The sequence below is a fragment of the Mus caroli genome, unplaced genomic scaffold (genome assembly GCF_978045245.1).
Source record: "Mus caroli unplaced genomic scaffold, Mus_caroli_1 scaffold_3, whole genome shotgun sequence".
Taxonomy (NCBI): Eukaryota; Metazoa; Chordata; class Mammalia; order Rodentia; family Muridae; genus Mus; species Mus caroli.
Window position 1 is genome coordinate 103,440,919 of NW_028227258.1, and position 15,368 is coordinate 103,456,286.

The 15,368-nt window shown below is 41.7% G+C and overlaps 1 protein-coding gene across 1 annotated transcript in view; it reads left to right on the top strand.

Moving 5' to 3' along the window:
• The first annotated feature begins 1,039 nt into the window (after positions 1 to 1,039).
• Positions 1,040 to 15,368, top strand: part of Clrn1 (clarin 1) — a 41,991-nt gene continuing 27,662 nt past the window's right edge. Inside the window, exon 1 of the mRNA XM_021158964.2 lies at positions 1,040 to 1,533. Within this exon, the coding sequence (XP_021014623.1) occupies positions 1,281 to 1,533 (253 nt within the window). The 5' untranslated portion in view covers positions 1,040 to 1,280. The remainder of the gene's footprint in view (positions 1,534 to 15,368) is intronic.

Below are 15,368 nucleotides of genomic sequence, written 5' to 3' on the forward strand. Positions count from 1 at the left end.
GAGAGAGAGAGAGAGAGAGAGAGAGAGAGAGAGAGAGAGAAAGAAAGAAAGAAAGAAAGAAAGAAAGAAAGAAAGAAAGAAAGAAAGAAAGAAAGAAAGAAAGAAAGAAGACATACACAGAGAGACAGGCAGGACACAGAGAGGGAGACAGACAGACAGACAGACCTCACAGAGACAGAAAAAGGGACAGAGACAGAGAGTCAGAACACACAGGCAGACCTACAGAGACAGAGAAACAAAAAGGGCCATTTTATTTTTTTCGTGAGAATCCTCACGGGACACCCAGGATTAAGAAGTAGTCACGGATTCCACACTTGAGCTTTCAGGACTTAATTCCTAAACCAAATACACATTGCTACATAATATCCTTCCGATCTTTGTCTCTTGACTCTCAGCTACTTTCCCTGGAGACCCGCTCTTCGGTGGTGGCTCTGTCTAATCACAGCGCTTCCTTCCGTGTCAGTGCTCTTACCTTTATACATTCAGCTGCTTCTTGGCCCCACAACCGGTCTCCCTTGCTGTCATACTGCAACAGCCAAATGCTTTCAAATAAAAGCATTTCTAAATGTACACATTTTCAACTGTAGCTCTGTGTTTCTGTGCCTCAAAAAGAGTTTGAATCAAATTCTAAGTAGATATCATAGAAAATGTGGGCGTGGGAGAATTGGGGGTGAAGAGGACAGGCCTGTGTAGCTCTGGGATCTTCATGTCTACACCAGATGCAATGCGGTGCCATGGTTCACCAAACTAAAATGAAACATTTTTAAAAATCGATTAATTATTGTTACCTGTGCCAAAGCTCCCATTCTCCCACGGCCGAGGGCAAACAAAACCCAGAAATAAAAACTCATCAATACGTGAATGTCTCACATTGCTGCAAACTTACCGTAGGAGCCAAGGCTTCAGCTCACCCAATCAGACAACAGGCTAGGGAGGACTGGCTTCTCTCAAGTTACACTGAGGACTCCATCTGTTACCCTAGACCTTTCTTAGTAAGTGACGTGAGAGAGGACCGTGCAGGCAATTTGGAAGAGTTTTATTTTACAAACTCTGAATCCACAGATTTCTGTTTAAGGAAAGCAGCAGCAGAAGAGGAACAAAGCCCACTGTGGGTGAGAGAAGGATGCTTCACGGACTGGCGTTCTGCCTGGTGGAACCACTGTAAGGAAGGGCAGTGTTTTTCAGCTGCTGTGATAAATGCAGCCGACGGGGCAGTCGCTACTTGATGCTCACAAAGGTCTTTGTTTTAAAGTTTGTCTTCACCGAAGCCTTTTCTCGTCATGCCAAGCCAGCAGAAGAAGATCATCTTTTGCATGGCTGGCGTACTGAGCTTTCTCTGTGCTCTTGGAGTGGTGACGGCAGTGGGCACCCCACTGTGGGTTAAAGCCACTATCCTCTGCAAAACAGGGGCTCTGCTTGTCAACGCGTCAGGGAAGGAGCTGGACAAGTTCATGGGCGAGATGCAGTATGGCCTTTTCCATGGAGAAGGCGTAAGGCAATGTGGGCTAGGAGCAAGGCCTTTCCGGTTCTCGTGTAAGTAACACTTCCATCTAAATTACTTAACGCTTTCTGAACACTCTTCCAGCTGTTGCAAAGACATAACGAGGATCCTGCCCTGTCTATCAGGACTCTAAGCAACTTGTTTAGCTTTTCTTTTCTTTTCTTTTTTCCTTCCTTTGGTTTTTATTCTTATTAATTTTTTATTCTTGCTATTTTTACTATGATCACTATAATTAATTGCTATGATGTTATGTTCTTTGAAAGCATAACCCTTTAAAGAGTCTGACAAGATGACTACCATTAAGGTATGTGATGCCAAGGTGATCCTCAGCACCTGCATGATGGGAACAGAAAACCAAGTTCCCCAAGTTGACCTCTGACATCCATATACACACTATGGCACTCATACACATACTTGAGCACATGTGCGTGCATCTCTCTCTCTCTCTCTCTCTCTCTCTCTCTCTCTCTCTCTGACTCCCTCTGTGTGTGTGTGTGTGTGTGTGTGTGTGTGTGTGTGTGTGTGAATTTTCAAAAACGAAAGTATAACCCTCAGGATTCTTAAGTATTACTAATAATATAAGACACTCTGGCATCTTTGTTAAAGAAAAACGGTACTTAAGAAAGTAGGAACTCTGTAAGGAATGGGCTTTGTGCCTTTTGTCCTTTAAAAGGGGACCAGTTTACTTGCATTTCCATTGGCCCATGACTGTGTTTCTTACCCTGCCCCACACTGCTAAAACCCTGGCTGATGATTTAATAACTTCTGTTTTCATATTTAACCAATTTGGAATTATTTGCCTACAAAAATTTTTAAAGTGATCTGCTGAGACATGCACACCGACAGTACACAAAACCTGACTGACCTTCAAATATGGCAGGGAGTAGGAGATATTTTCTGTCATTATTTGTGCAAAATGGGAGTGCTATCTGTAGTATTTATAACATGCTTATCTTGAGATGAGAAGTTTTTTATTTTTTTTAAAAAGCTACCACGAGAATGGGCAACTCATTAAATGAAAATTAATAAACAGTCATTTGTTGTATCTCTCACTACACACACCCAGAACTTATTATTATTTCAAAGGGCTGGTTTGGAGCAATCTTATGAAGACACAGTCAGTAAATTACTGCATAAATCACTCTTCAGGAAAAGGAGACTCCCAATTGAGGCATTAAAATGAATTATTATTTTGTCTGAGCTTCTTTTCTCCTCTAGTATAGGTAGAAGGTGAAATTAATTGAATTTATTATTAACATATGCAGCATCTAATTAAATTTCAGCTCTGGCCCATTTATATTTCTGCAACATTCCTTATATCTTCTAAGCAGTCATTTGGCAGTAACCTCCAACTCATGTAGGTTACAAAGTGATATGAATTATCATAGGGCTCCAGAAAATCCCCAAGAATTAGCCTTCAGCTTTCCAAGAAATGATCATCAACTAGATTTGCTGAAGTGGACACACCTCAGCAAATAGCAATAAGGCTTTAGTTCCTTATGATAACTGAGCTCTGAGAGTCGCTCAGCTTTGTAGGAGGTGGCAGTAGGAAGGAGAACAGAGCAGAATACTGTGTGCTTTGCAACTGCATTAAAAAATAAAACAGGAAAACAGATGAGATGATTTCACTGTGAGTCACCAGCAGCTAAAGCCCGGGTAAAGCTTCTCACAAAGGAATTCAGACAAAGGCAGGAATGACAGGGAGTGTTCCAGAGGCCTTGTGTTTATCTCAGTGAATAGGAGGTAAAGGTGACTTCTGCCACAGGATGGGTTTCAAAGCGGCAACAAGATGTTTTCTTAGCACTTACTGCATAGTCGCTAGCTACTTCATATGCTTTATCTTGCTTGCCTTCACAACCCAGAGCCACGCGTGTTCTTGTGGTTCAGTACATGATTTATGGGCTGCGTCTCTTATGCTGGCCTTACATGGGAAGTTCTTCTAATCAAGTGCTCATTTGCCTGTGTTCTATGAGGATTATCAGAGCTGAGCAAGGTTTTGACAATACCATGGTCTGCCTCACAAATTACACTGGTCTTCTTGCTACTCTGTACATTTCTCCCTAGCCGAGGGAAGAAAAGTCTATATTGTGTGTGTGTGTGTGTGTGTGTGTTCTGTGATGATAGACCTTTCTATACTTTCTATACATATTAAGTACACACAAAATAATACATGGAAATACACATATCAAAACTTCATTTATCTTGTTGAATCCCAGAGAAATATACTAGTAATATAATATTTTTCTGCCTAAGCAAACAGCAACAACTCTTTCAATATACCATGAAGGAATGTTAGGAAGACTGTGCAATGTATAAACCCAATGAAATTCTCAAAGAGGACATCGCTTATCTAAATACTGTGTTGAAACTCCCTATCAACATGCTTTTGAAACACTCTGTGCTTCAGAAGTCCACACTCCCACCACACTGTAGCTTATAGGCTGCATGGTCTCATTCAAGATGCCATCCCTACCCAGCCAATGATGTTACATCAACTTGCTTAAAAGAAGAGGACCTTCGCATAAGTTCTCTTAGTGGTAAAGTGGCTGCCCCATTAATATAAAACAGTAAGCGGCTTAAGGCTGTCTTCTCAATGGAAGCTTCCTTTGAGCAATGACAGTGGCCACCAGAGACTGCAGAGAGGTGTTTCTTTCCCGCCATTTCTACAGCCCAAATAGAAATTTGAAAGCAATCATTCCCAGAGCAGCCCCCTTCCTCATTGCTTCTTTTGAAAGTTACCAAGCAAACACTGGGATTCAGAGAAAAGCTCCTGTATAGGAGCAACGGAAAAGATAATTTAACAAAGTATTGATCATTTCGTGATTAGTTGTCTTATTACCATCGGTTACTATAGACCTAGATTTCAATTCTATTGGATTTTTACCTGTATTTTGTTTGCCTAGGCTTTTGTGGGGAGGGAGGTACTGGAGTTTAAATGCCAGGGACCTTGCACGTGATGGCCAAGTGCTATGCCACTGAGTCATGGACCTTGCTGCTTAGAGCACCATTGGCCCATAGAGTTACGATGTAAGCCCTAGTAGTCATATTAAACATTAAAAAAAAAAAGGCGAAAGTCACCTAATAGTTTTCTTTAACTATGAATCCAGAATTTGTTTATGTAAACATATAATCCACATAAAAAATGATTGAAATGTTTTACATCTTTCTTGGTGCAGTCTTGGAATTCTAGTGCATGTTTATAGGGCACACTAATTAAGACTGGCCACATTCAAGTGCTCATTTTAATGCTATTTTACTGTACAGTATGGATCTAGATGGAGATGTACTCTGAATAAATTGGCTATTGGCAACGTCCATATTTTAAGTGACTTTTTACTTGGCCCTGCTGGATGAGTCTATGTGTGTGATTTTTATGCGCAATGTCTATGTCGCTATATAGATTGAATAGCATGAAAGTAAAGAACGAAGCAGAAGAAGAGTTTGGCAATGCTGTATGTTAGTTCCTATTAAATGTTCCCTACTGACCATTCATTCTATCTCTTTTAATTACAACCCAGCCCTGCTCTGTTAGGATGCAAAGTTATGCTGGGAAAACTTCTGCCTCATTTATTTTGGCTGATTCTCATCTATCTATGGGGTCAGTGGTTCATTTACTACAGGTCACTAGCTTTTCTGCCAAGACCATGGTTTCATTCATTATAACAAGTGGATGTTTGTCTTTGACATGGCTCTTCATCATATGTCACCTGTAAAATTTCAATGACAGTGTTTAAACACCAAGTGCAGCAGCTATCAAGACAGAAACTGCCACTTTTGAGCCCTTCCTGGCCCACTTTCACTGTGTGTGTGTGTGTGTGTCTGTGTGTGTGTGTGTGTGTCTGTGTGTGCGTCTGTGTGTGTGTCTGTGTGTATACATGTTTGTGTGTGTGTTTCTGTTTTGTTGGTTTGAAACACTGCAGAACATTACCAAAACATGATATTCAAGAATCATATGGTATTAATCATTCCTAGATACACTATGTTCATTGCCAACATAGTTCAATGAGCTGGAAAAAAAAAACATATGGAGTTTTGTGGGGTTTTTTTTTAATGTGAAAAAAAAATAGAATTTAACCAATCATGTATTCCAGCTTCCCACAAAAAAAAAAAAATGTATTCCAGCTTCCAACTTTAGTCATACTTTGAAAGCATTTTAATTTGGGCCCCATGATTGAAAATTTGTAAAAGCCTTGACAGAGGCAGTGTATTTCATATTTTGAGAAAGTAGAGATTCTTTACCAAATTAGGCATAAGATCCAGATAGTATAGGGGATGTTGAAATTATTTCTGTGAATGAGAAGGTGACTTCTTGAGCATATTGTGGTATAGAATAGTGGAGACTTGAGGGTTGCTGTGAACAGGAATGAGCTTTGACACTACCTCCTACAAGTGTGGCTCATGCCTTCTGCTGGCCCATCCTGGCCCATCTGGGCCCCCCACACTCTCTATGGCTTTCTTGCAAGAGCTGACAGCTTAATGTTCTTCTAACGAAACCTTGCCCTGTCTCCTCCCGTCCTCTGCACACAGCCTGTGTGGATGCTGACGTGAGCAGATGTGTCTGGGAAAGAAGCATGCGTGCCTTATCTCTGTTTTCCTTATGGGAGGAAGGAACCCATCACCCCATTTGCGCAGAAAGCACAGGTCTCCTGTATTTCACTTTGGAGATGCTTCATCTAGACACATTCAACAATGAAACACTCTAGTAAACACAGACTGTTTTCTCCATGCAATCAATAGTAATTAATGGAACAAACGTGAGAAGGTTTTCAGTGCTCTCAACTTCACAGCCTACTACCCTTCCTCAGTCTTGCTGTTCGTTCCTCTGCTTTTCCCAATGCCTGTATTATACGGATTTAAGCATACACATTTCTGCTCTGCACAGAGAGGCTAATCCCAGAAGACAGGGGTACATACTACTCATGAATGTATGAAACAGAGTGTAGCACAAAGAAGGATTCACAACTGTTTAATAATTGGCTCTATTGTAATCAAGCAGCCAGACTGGAGATGAATTTCCACCACTTGCTAAGGCTCAGTGCTTGGTACTCTGATCACTGTCTTCTTCTTCTAAGATAAGATGGGGGTAGAACTGTGTGGTTCCTGAACATTTCTTTTAATTCAAATGTTCTGTGATATATATATACAATGACCTGCTGGTTTAGATGAGGTCCTTGAGGACTTGAAATTGTCCAACCTTTTTAGTCTCTGTCACTTAATATCTGCCCTGACTGGCAGATTTTGGCCACCATTTTTAGGAGTAGTGAGTTTGTCATGTTTTATGAAGTAGTCTCAAATGTGCACCATGTGTCGGGTCCCAGGCTCATTTCTTTCCTTCCCTGTCGCACTCTTTTTAATGTTTTATGTGGAAAGTGGGAGACTGGAAAAGGATCTCTGAGGAAAGGGCTGGTTTGGAGCTTAGCAGCATGGACTAGCCAGTTCTAAGAGCAGGCCCTCCCATCAGCACCCAAATGCCTGAGTCAGAACAGAGAAGGCACCACAGTGACAGCAGAGACGGGGTGGGGAACTCTGCTCTTCATTTCCTCTTCATTTGTTCTTCTCTGTGAATTCCTAGTCTGTCTTCCATGAAAAACGCCCATCAATCTAATTTCTCACCCTGAAAATGGCAAGAAGTCATCTGTCTGCGTAACATTTAGAAGTTACTCTTTACCCAAAAAGAGGTTCTGGATGTTACTCTGTACACATGTCAGGGAAATGTCAGGGAAATACTTTTCAAAAGGCAAACATCTGTTTTCCCCTGACCTTCACCGCTCCCTACTCCCATTTCCCTATCAAAAGGCCAACAGAATCAGCACTGCTTAACAATCAGAATTGCAGCCATGTGGCCTAGTGCATTAAAGTGCAATGTACCAGCCTTCTCTTTCTCTAACTCATCCCGTGCACTGACGGCAGGCCTCTTACTGTCCCAGAATACCATGTATGTACTTGGATGAGACAGTGTCTCACTATGTAGCCCTGGCTATCCTGGAATTCACTGTGTAGACCAGGCTGGCCTCAAACTCATAGAGACCTGCCTGTCTCTGTTTCCTGAGTGCCAGGAATAAGAAAGAAAGGAAGAAAGAAAGAAAGAAAGAAAGAAAGAAAGAAAGAAAGAAAGAAAGAAAGAAAGAAAGAAGAGAGAGAGAGAGAGAGAAAGAGAGAGAGGAGGGAAGGAAGGAAGGAAGGAAGGAAGGAAGGAAGGAAGGAAGGAAGGAAGGAAGTCTAACTATGTCTTAGGGATTTTAGAGATTTAAAAAAGTTTTTGTTAGTTTGTTTGTTGTTTGTTTGTTTGTTTGTTTGTTTTTACACATAGCCCTTGCTGTCCTGGAAATTACTATGTAGACCAGGCTGTCCTGCCTCTGTCTCCTGAGTGCTGGGATTAAGGTGTGAGCCACTATTCCTGGTTTAAAATTTATTAACTAGTTCATACAAATGGTACACATTTTAAAATTCCAAATGATATTTCAATATACGTAACCTTTTAAGATTTTCTTTTTTTTTTTATGTCTGTGATTGCTTTGCCTACATGTATGTATGCACCATGTGCATGCCTGGTGTCTGCGAAGGTCAGTAGACAGGGGTTGGATCTCCTTGTGAGTCACCATGTGATTGTGAGAAACTGAACCTGCTCTACTGCAAGAGCAACACATATTCTTAAACACTGACAGTTTCCCCAGCCCCTTGATATTTGTAATGTTTAAATTGAGATTGCCATTGCTATCTCCCAAAATATTTATCATTTCTCTATGGGGAAAACTTACAAAATCCCCTTTGCAGCTTTGAAGAATGTCCACTGTATTATTTTATCTATAGGTACTTCAATATACAGTGGATCTTCCTGATCCCATCTAAATGTCTTATACAATTTGATCAGGCTCAACCCCTTCCACTGCCCCTTATCTCCTCAGCATCTTCTTTAATGTGATGCTGAAATCTCACAAGAACTTATCTGTACATTCACTCCTTGCTTTTTTTCTCAAAGGTTTATTTATTTATTTCATGAATATGAGTACACTGTAGCTATCTTCAGACACACCAGAAGAGGGCATCTGATCCCATTACAGATGGTTGTGAACCACCAGGTGGTTGTTGGGGATTGAATTCAGGACCTTAGGAAGAGCTGTCAGTGCTCTTAACCGCTGAGCCATCTCACCAGCCCCACTCCTTGCCTTTTTAACTTCACATTTCAATCCCTAATACCCAAGCCCTGGTTTTCGACCTTTGGAAGATAAAATAGTTAGTCCTGCTTGATGATGTAGATTAATCAGGTCACGTGATTCAGAGTCTAGTCTCTGAGCTATGAATTATACTGCTTTTGTATCCACAGTTTAGGTTTAGACAAAGGTATCTGATAACACTCTTTAGTTAACTATGGTCTTTATGGTATTACCATTAATGAGTTTGTTCAAATTGTATACAACAGTTAGTGGATCAGGAAGATCCACTGTGCTTTAGCCCTGAAGCTACTATAGTTAAAATAATACAGTGGATATTCTATAACGCTCCAAAAGGAATTTAGTTTGAGGAAAGCATGATTGCACCACAGCCATGAACAGAGTGAGAGACTTTGTCATAGTTAGAGTTTTACTGCTGTGAACAGACACCATGACCAAGGCAAGTCTTATAAAAAAAAAAACAACATTTACTTGGGGCTTCAGTCCATTATCATCAAGGTGGGAGCATGGCAGTATCCAGGCAGGCATGGCACAGGCAGAGCTGAGAGTTCTATGTCTTCATCCAAAGGCTGCTAGTGGAAGACTGACTTCCAGGCAACTAGGGTGAGGATCTTATGCCCACACCCACAGTGACACACCCATTCCAACCAGGTCACACCCATTCCAACAAGGGCACACCTCCAAATGGTACCACTCCCTGGTCCAAGAATATAAAAACCATGACAGACTTCCATAAAATGAGTTTCACAACTGAACAGGTACCCACACCTGACTCATTTGAAAAACTAGAAGCATCAAGACAGGATTAGAGCATCAATTAAAGTCCCTTTTTTTGTTTTTTATTTTCTCTGAGACAGAGCCTCACTCTGTAGCCCTGGCTATTCTGGAACTCACTGCAATATCCCAGCCTCTGCCTCACAAGTGCTGGGATTAAAGGCATGTGCTGTTCGTTATACTTGGCTTCAAGTCTCATTTATAAAAAAAAAAAAAAGAAAGAAAGAAACAAAAGCTCATTTTACCTTAAAATTTCTGTATTCTATAAAGCTAGAATCACATTTTAAAAGAAAACTCATATGTACTATACTAAGGCATCTTAAAGTTTGTCTATATACAATTCATTTTTGCTGGAGAAACCTTTCTGTGACCCTGGGTATATAGGTAAGTAATATAGTGACACAATTTCAGCATTTTTTGCAGAAGGCAAATCATAAAGAAGTTTAGTATAAGACAATTCTTTGGTACATATATACATTTGTCACTTATTAACAATGAAAGCAAATTTGCATAATAATAACATGAATATGATCATTTCTTTTTGCATAAAGAATTGAGTCTTGGCTGAATATTTAATACATCAGAACACAAAGCATTGCCGACATTTTTCAGAGTTGATCAATATTTTGCTTTTAAGGTTGTCAGTGCTGAGGTTGCTACTTTGCATGCACATGCAGTGCAAGATGGAAGAAGAGTGTTTAGAGCCACTTCAGGGAATGGCTGGAAACTCAGTCCCCATCCAAGCCAAAATGTAGTTAACAAGTATTTTGAAACTCAAGCCAGCAACTCAGATAGAAAGTTTTAAAATTAAACACTCCAACAATATAATACAATGGAAATTAACTTGATACTTACCTGCTAGAGATGATGTAGGAAACTACTAGAAAGCCTTTGTTTTCCATGATGTTTATTAGAGCAGGAAACCTTATATGCAAGACAGTCTGAACTGAGCCCTAGTGTTCTAAGTAGTGTGTGTCTCCACTGTGTGGTGTGAGTGGATGTGTGGTGTGCATCGTCATTGTGCAGTGTGAGTGGAGAGGAGGTGTGCATCGTCCTTGTGCGGTGTGAGTGGATTGACAGTGTGCATCACCGATTGTGTGGTGTTACAGGATGTACAGTGCTCTGCAGCTTCAGCATCAAACCTGCAATGAAATCGTGCATGCAACATACAGTGCCACCTGCAACACCTCACATTCACTACACATTCGATTTTGAATTAATTTTTACTCATTCAGAAACATTTTATGGTTGCCTGACCTTTTAGGCCCTCAACATTCGGCTGTGTGTAACCCCATAGTAAGAAGATGGGCACCAAACAATTAAAAACTTTGCTTCTCATAGATATGCAGCTAAATGCTCAGGCTAGATGTGGTAGGTTGGATACTCTCAATACAGGTATGATAGAACTGGTTAAGCAAACTTGATATCCGGTAGAATAATTTATGCAGGCCTGGTGCTTTGCTCCATCTCAGCATGTTATAACTGTGGCCAAGCCATTCTCAGAAGTTATTACCCCAGTGCCATCACGCCCCTGTGGATTCCGAGCAGTTAAATGGGTTCTATTATCAGAGACCCATATGTGCCAAAGTGTCTGTGCTCCATAAGCCACCACGGGTGATTAAGGCTCACTGGTGGGCTGGGCTGGAGTCAGGGGCATGCTCTCCAGCTGAGAAAGATTCAGGTGAGGAACTGGGAAAATTGTTTTTAAATGGATCTGTCATATCATCAGGCCCCCTCCTTTTAAGGGCTGGGCCATGAATCTCATTCGGTCTGACCACTTAGCCATTAGGAGCTTGGCTCAACACCTTGAGTGTGTAGGTAATATTAAGAAAGATGGATCCATGGAGCTTAGTCAGAGAAATCTTTTACCAGATTTTCATAATGACCGGCTGCAGACGTGCTGAGGGGAAAGTCAGATCAAGAGCATTTCCGCAAAAAGAAAGAGATCTCGCCCCCTCTTATTCTCTTTCAAGAAAATGAATAGGTGAACACCATGAGGCAAAATAGGTCTTTAAAAATAAAAATGTCTTTTATGTAGAGAAAGACAAGTCGAGAAGAAAGGCAGAGCCTCTGCTACGGCCTCCAAGGCTTTAATCTGAACAGAAGTTGCTATGCCATGGCTGACATCACTATCAAAGGCTGCCTCTGTTCCCAGAGTCTTGCAGATGGCATTATCTGCATTTCACATCTGGCAGATGAAGCCAAGAGTGCTGACGAGACCAGAACTATTAGAACAGTGGTCCATGAACCTGGATGCAGCTTAGGATCACCTGGGGAGTCTTTAAAACTACTGATGCCAAGGCTCCATCCCAGAACAACTGGATCTGGCTCCGTGGGGCAGATGCTGGAGTCTTGGGTTGGCTTGACAGCTTGCCAGGTGGTTGTAAGATACTGTCATGGTTGAGGATTACTGGAGGGATGGTGGTCAGGACTGGTGGCATCAAGTGAGGCTAAGAGATCAAAACTCTCTCGGGAATGAGGGAAGACCACAGCAAGAGGATGAGAAACAGTATTTAGGATTTCACATTTCAGAGATTTTCTGGACCAGTTCAAGCTAGGATCCTTGGCTTCCCACCACTGAACTGTACATATTCTCAAACAACCTAGTGGATAAATCTCCAGTGTGAAATGGAATATACTTCCCTGTCTGCCACAAAGGTATTCTTTCTTTGCACATCTGCCCATTTGTTACAAGTCCAACTGGTTGGGCCAAAGAGTCAACTCTGTCCCTGATAGAGTAGCTTCTGGCTACTCTATCGTACCTGCTTGTGTCAGTGAAGCCACCTGTCAGTGAACTTGGCAGAAGATCGGAGACATGATCTCTAATCACTTACGCAGAAACAAAGCTACCGTTTTGAGCCACTTCTGCCCGTCTTCTATTCAAAGCCTCTGGTCCTTCCAGCGACTCACATAGGGTCCCCTTTAGCTGTATGCTATCAGTCTGAAGAACATTTTAGACAGGGCGTTACAGAGTTGCACCCCCAAAATGTGCAACCCACAGGAAGTAGAAACAAGAACAGAAGCAGCCTATCAGATGATGGGGAAAGTGTGAGACAGGCATCAAATAAGCAAGGAACAAGAAAGCCAAAATGTCAGCCTTTAAAAAAAAAAAAAAGCAATAGCTGCACACCTGTGATGAAGGAAAAGGAGAAAAGATCTGAGCTATAAAATAGAAAGTTTGTCTTCATTCATTTCACATAATCCAGGGACTACCGTGGAAGGAGGAAGCTCTTTGGTGCCAGTGGAAGGCATGTAATCTGATCACCTGTAGACCAAATGGCCCTTGCCCAGTCCCAGTGGTTGGTCCTTAGACTAGAAAATGCAGACACCTGCACTGCGTGAGCACATCCCACTCTGCTGGGCAGCCCTCCACCTGTTCTCATCAGGTTAAAGAAATATTTAGGCAATTACTCCAGAGAGCTTCTACATAAATGATCTCATCTGTATTTCTCATAAGCTCTGTGACATTGCTTTCTTTCTTCTTTTTTTCTCTTTTTTGACACATAATATACATGGACACAATGTGTGTGTGTGTGTGTGTGTGTGTGTGTGTGTGTGTGTGTGTGTGTGGTATAGGGATTAAATCAGAGTAACACATCTGTCATTTGTGGAGATACATTCAAAATTTTCTCTTTGATATTTTGAAACACGCAATATACTTTTGTTAACTAGGGCCACCCTATAGTGCAGCAGAGCATAGTTCTCCTGTCTAATTGGAACGCTGTGCCTGTTGATCAATCTCCCCCTCCCCGCCCCAAGCCTAGCCTTTGGTAACTCTCTATTTCTGTGAGATTGCTGTTTCATTATCCCCATTTACAGGCAAGGGAGCTGAGATGTTTAGAGATCTCATACATAGTAAAGACAAAACTACATTAGTCCCAAATCTTTATAATCCTAAAATCTCTGTTCTGCTCAACCTGACATTCTCTTTCAGTTAACTCCTGGTTAACCCCAGCCATCAATGTCTGAATAATTGTAGTTACTACCAAAATTATTGTATTTTTTCAGCAAGATCAATGAAGGAGAGGTACTCTCTGTATGGGGACAAAGGAGAGAAAGCAGGTAAGTTTTCAGGGTCAGTTATATTTCATTAACTATAAGCAGAGACTTTCCGAGTAAAGGAACAGCAGGGCAAATGGCTTCTTGAGGCCAGTGTACAGAAGATGTGTGAGTGGAAGGAGGAAAATAAGGCTGAGGGTGGAGGGAGGGATTGGCCAGGCCAGGTCAGTCCTTGCTTGCTAGGCAACGTGACACCACTACAAAAATTAAAGCATGTGACAAGGCAGACAATGGATGAGAAGAAGGAAAGAAAGGCAGGAGGAGACTTGCAACACCACAAAGCAGCAGCAGGAGAGCAGAAAGAAAGGGACACAGTCCCAAAATTCTCCTACAGAAATCCTGCAACTGACAGAATAATTTCAAAATTTCTACAAAGTTCTGGAAAACTGTTACAAGGTGGAGGGAGATAGGAAGAATGGAAGAAGCAGTTGTAGAAGGAAGATAAAGCCTGAGTTGGTCCTATTTCAGAGTTTACCTGTGGAATCCAAACAAAGAACACCATCTGTTAAAGAACCTTCGAGGCCAGGAGCAGTCTGGGGTAGAAGTAGAGGAGTTGGTACCTGCAGATAGGAAGCAGTGGGAACCCTCATATGGAAGGCAGCAGCTGGAAGCACAGCTGCAGGTGGGAGGCAGCAGCTGGAAGCACAGCTGCAGGTGGGAGGCAGCAGCTGGAAGCACAGCTGCAGCTGGGAGCAGTAGGAACCTGTAGCTGGAAGGCAGCAGCTAGAAGCACAGCTGCAGATGGACTTTCTTAGGGAAGAATGAATGAGATACTAAGAGACATGTCCTGGAAGAGACTGCTATATATAAGGGAGAGGGTGGCTGAGGTGCAAGGGACCGGCTGAGGAAAGCCTAGGGAGGGCAGACCATCATAGAAAATGGTTCACAAACCACAGGGATGTCGAGTAGGATGTGACTATGGTCCAGAGTATCACAACCAGAAGGGCAGAAGGGTCCTTTTCAAAGCAGCCATGGTAGAGTGGGGAAGGCAGGTTTTTGCAGGAGTCAAAATGGCAGCTGGATAAAAGGACCATGGCATAATGACTAGATTGCTAAGGGAAAGATTGTAAAGGCCAGGCTAGGGTGTGTGTCTATGTGTCTGTATGTGTGTGAAAGTGAACAGGTCTTCATGAACACTGGACTTTAATCTCCAAAACGCATGCTAACAAATAAGGAATAAGTAAACTGTATGTTGCATTCCCCCATAATTGGATAGTATTCAGACAGTATAGAAATTGGATAGTATTCAGATAGTATAGAGACCTGCTGCAAAATACAAAATAGTTGGGCAGTGCCTGAGTACCCAAGGTTGTCCTGGTCTTACACACACATACACACACACACACACACACACACACACACACACACACATATGGGGAGAGAGAGAGAGAGAGAGAGAGAGAGAGAACAAATTTCAAGAAAGAAACAACAGAAAATATTTGTGACCTTGCATATATCAAAGACTTCTTATCTTTGACATCTAAAACCTGATACATAAAAAGAAAAAATTGATAAACTGGACTTCATAAAAATAAGAACTGTTCTTCAAAAGACATACCCCAGATATGGAGAAAATATTTGATTTTCTTATCTGATAGTGGGCTTGCATCCAGTCTGCATAAAGTTGTCTCAGAACTGAATTTCAAGCAACCTAATAAAAAACATACAATACATATAAACAGACACACCACCCAAACTAATGAAAATATCAAAAACAAGCTCACCAAGTGTACGCTATCTCATCAGTCATTTGAGAATGTTCATTAAAACCACGAGACAGCCTATAGCTCCTAAGTGGCCACAGTTTTAAAAACCTGGCTGAAGAAACCATGGAATAACTGGGCCCTTGCTGGCAAGAAAGG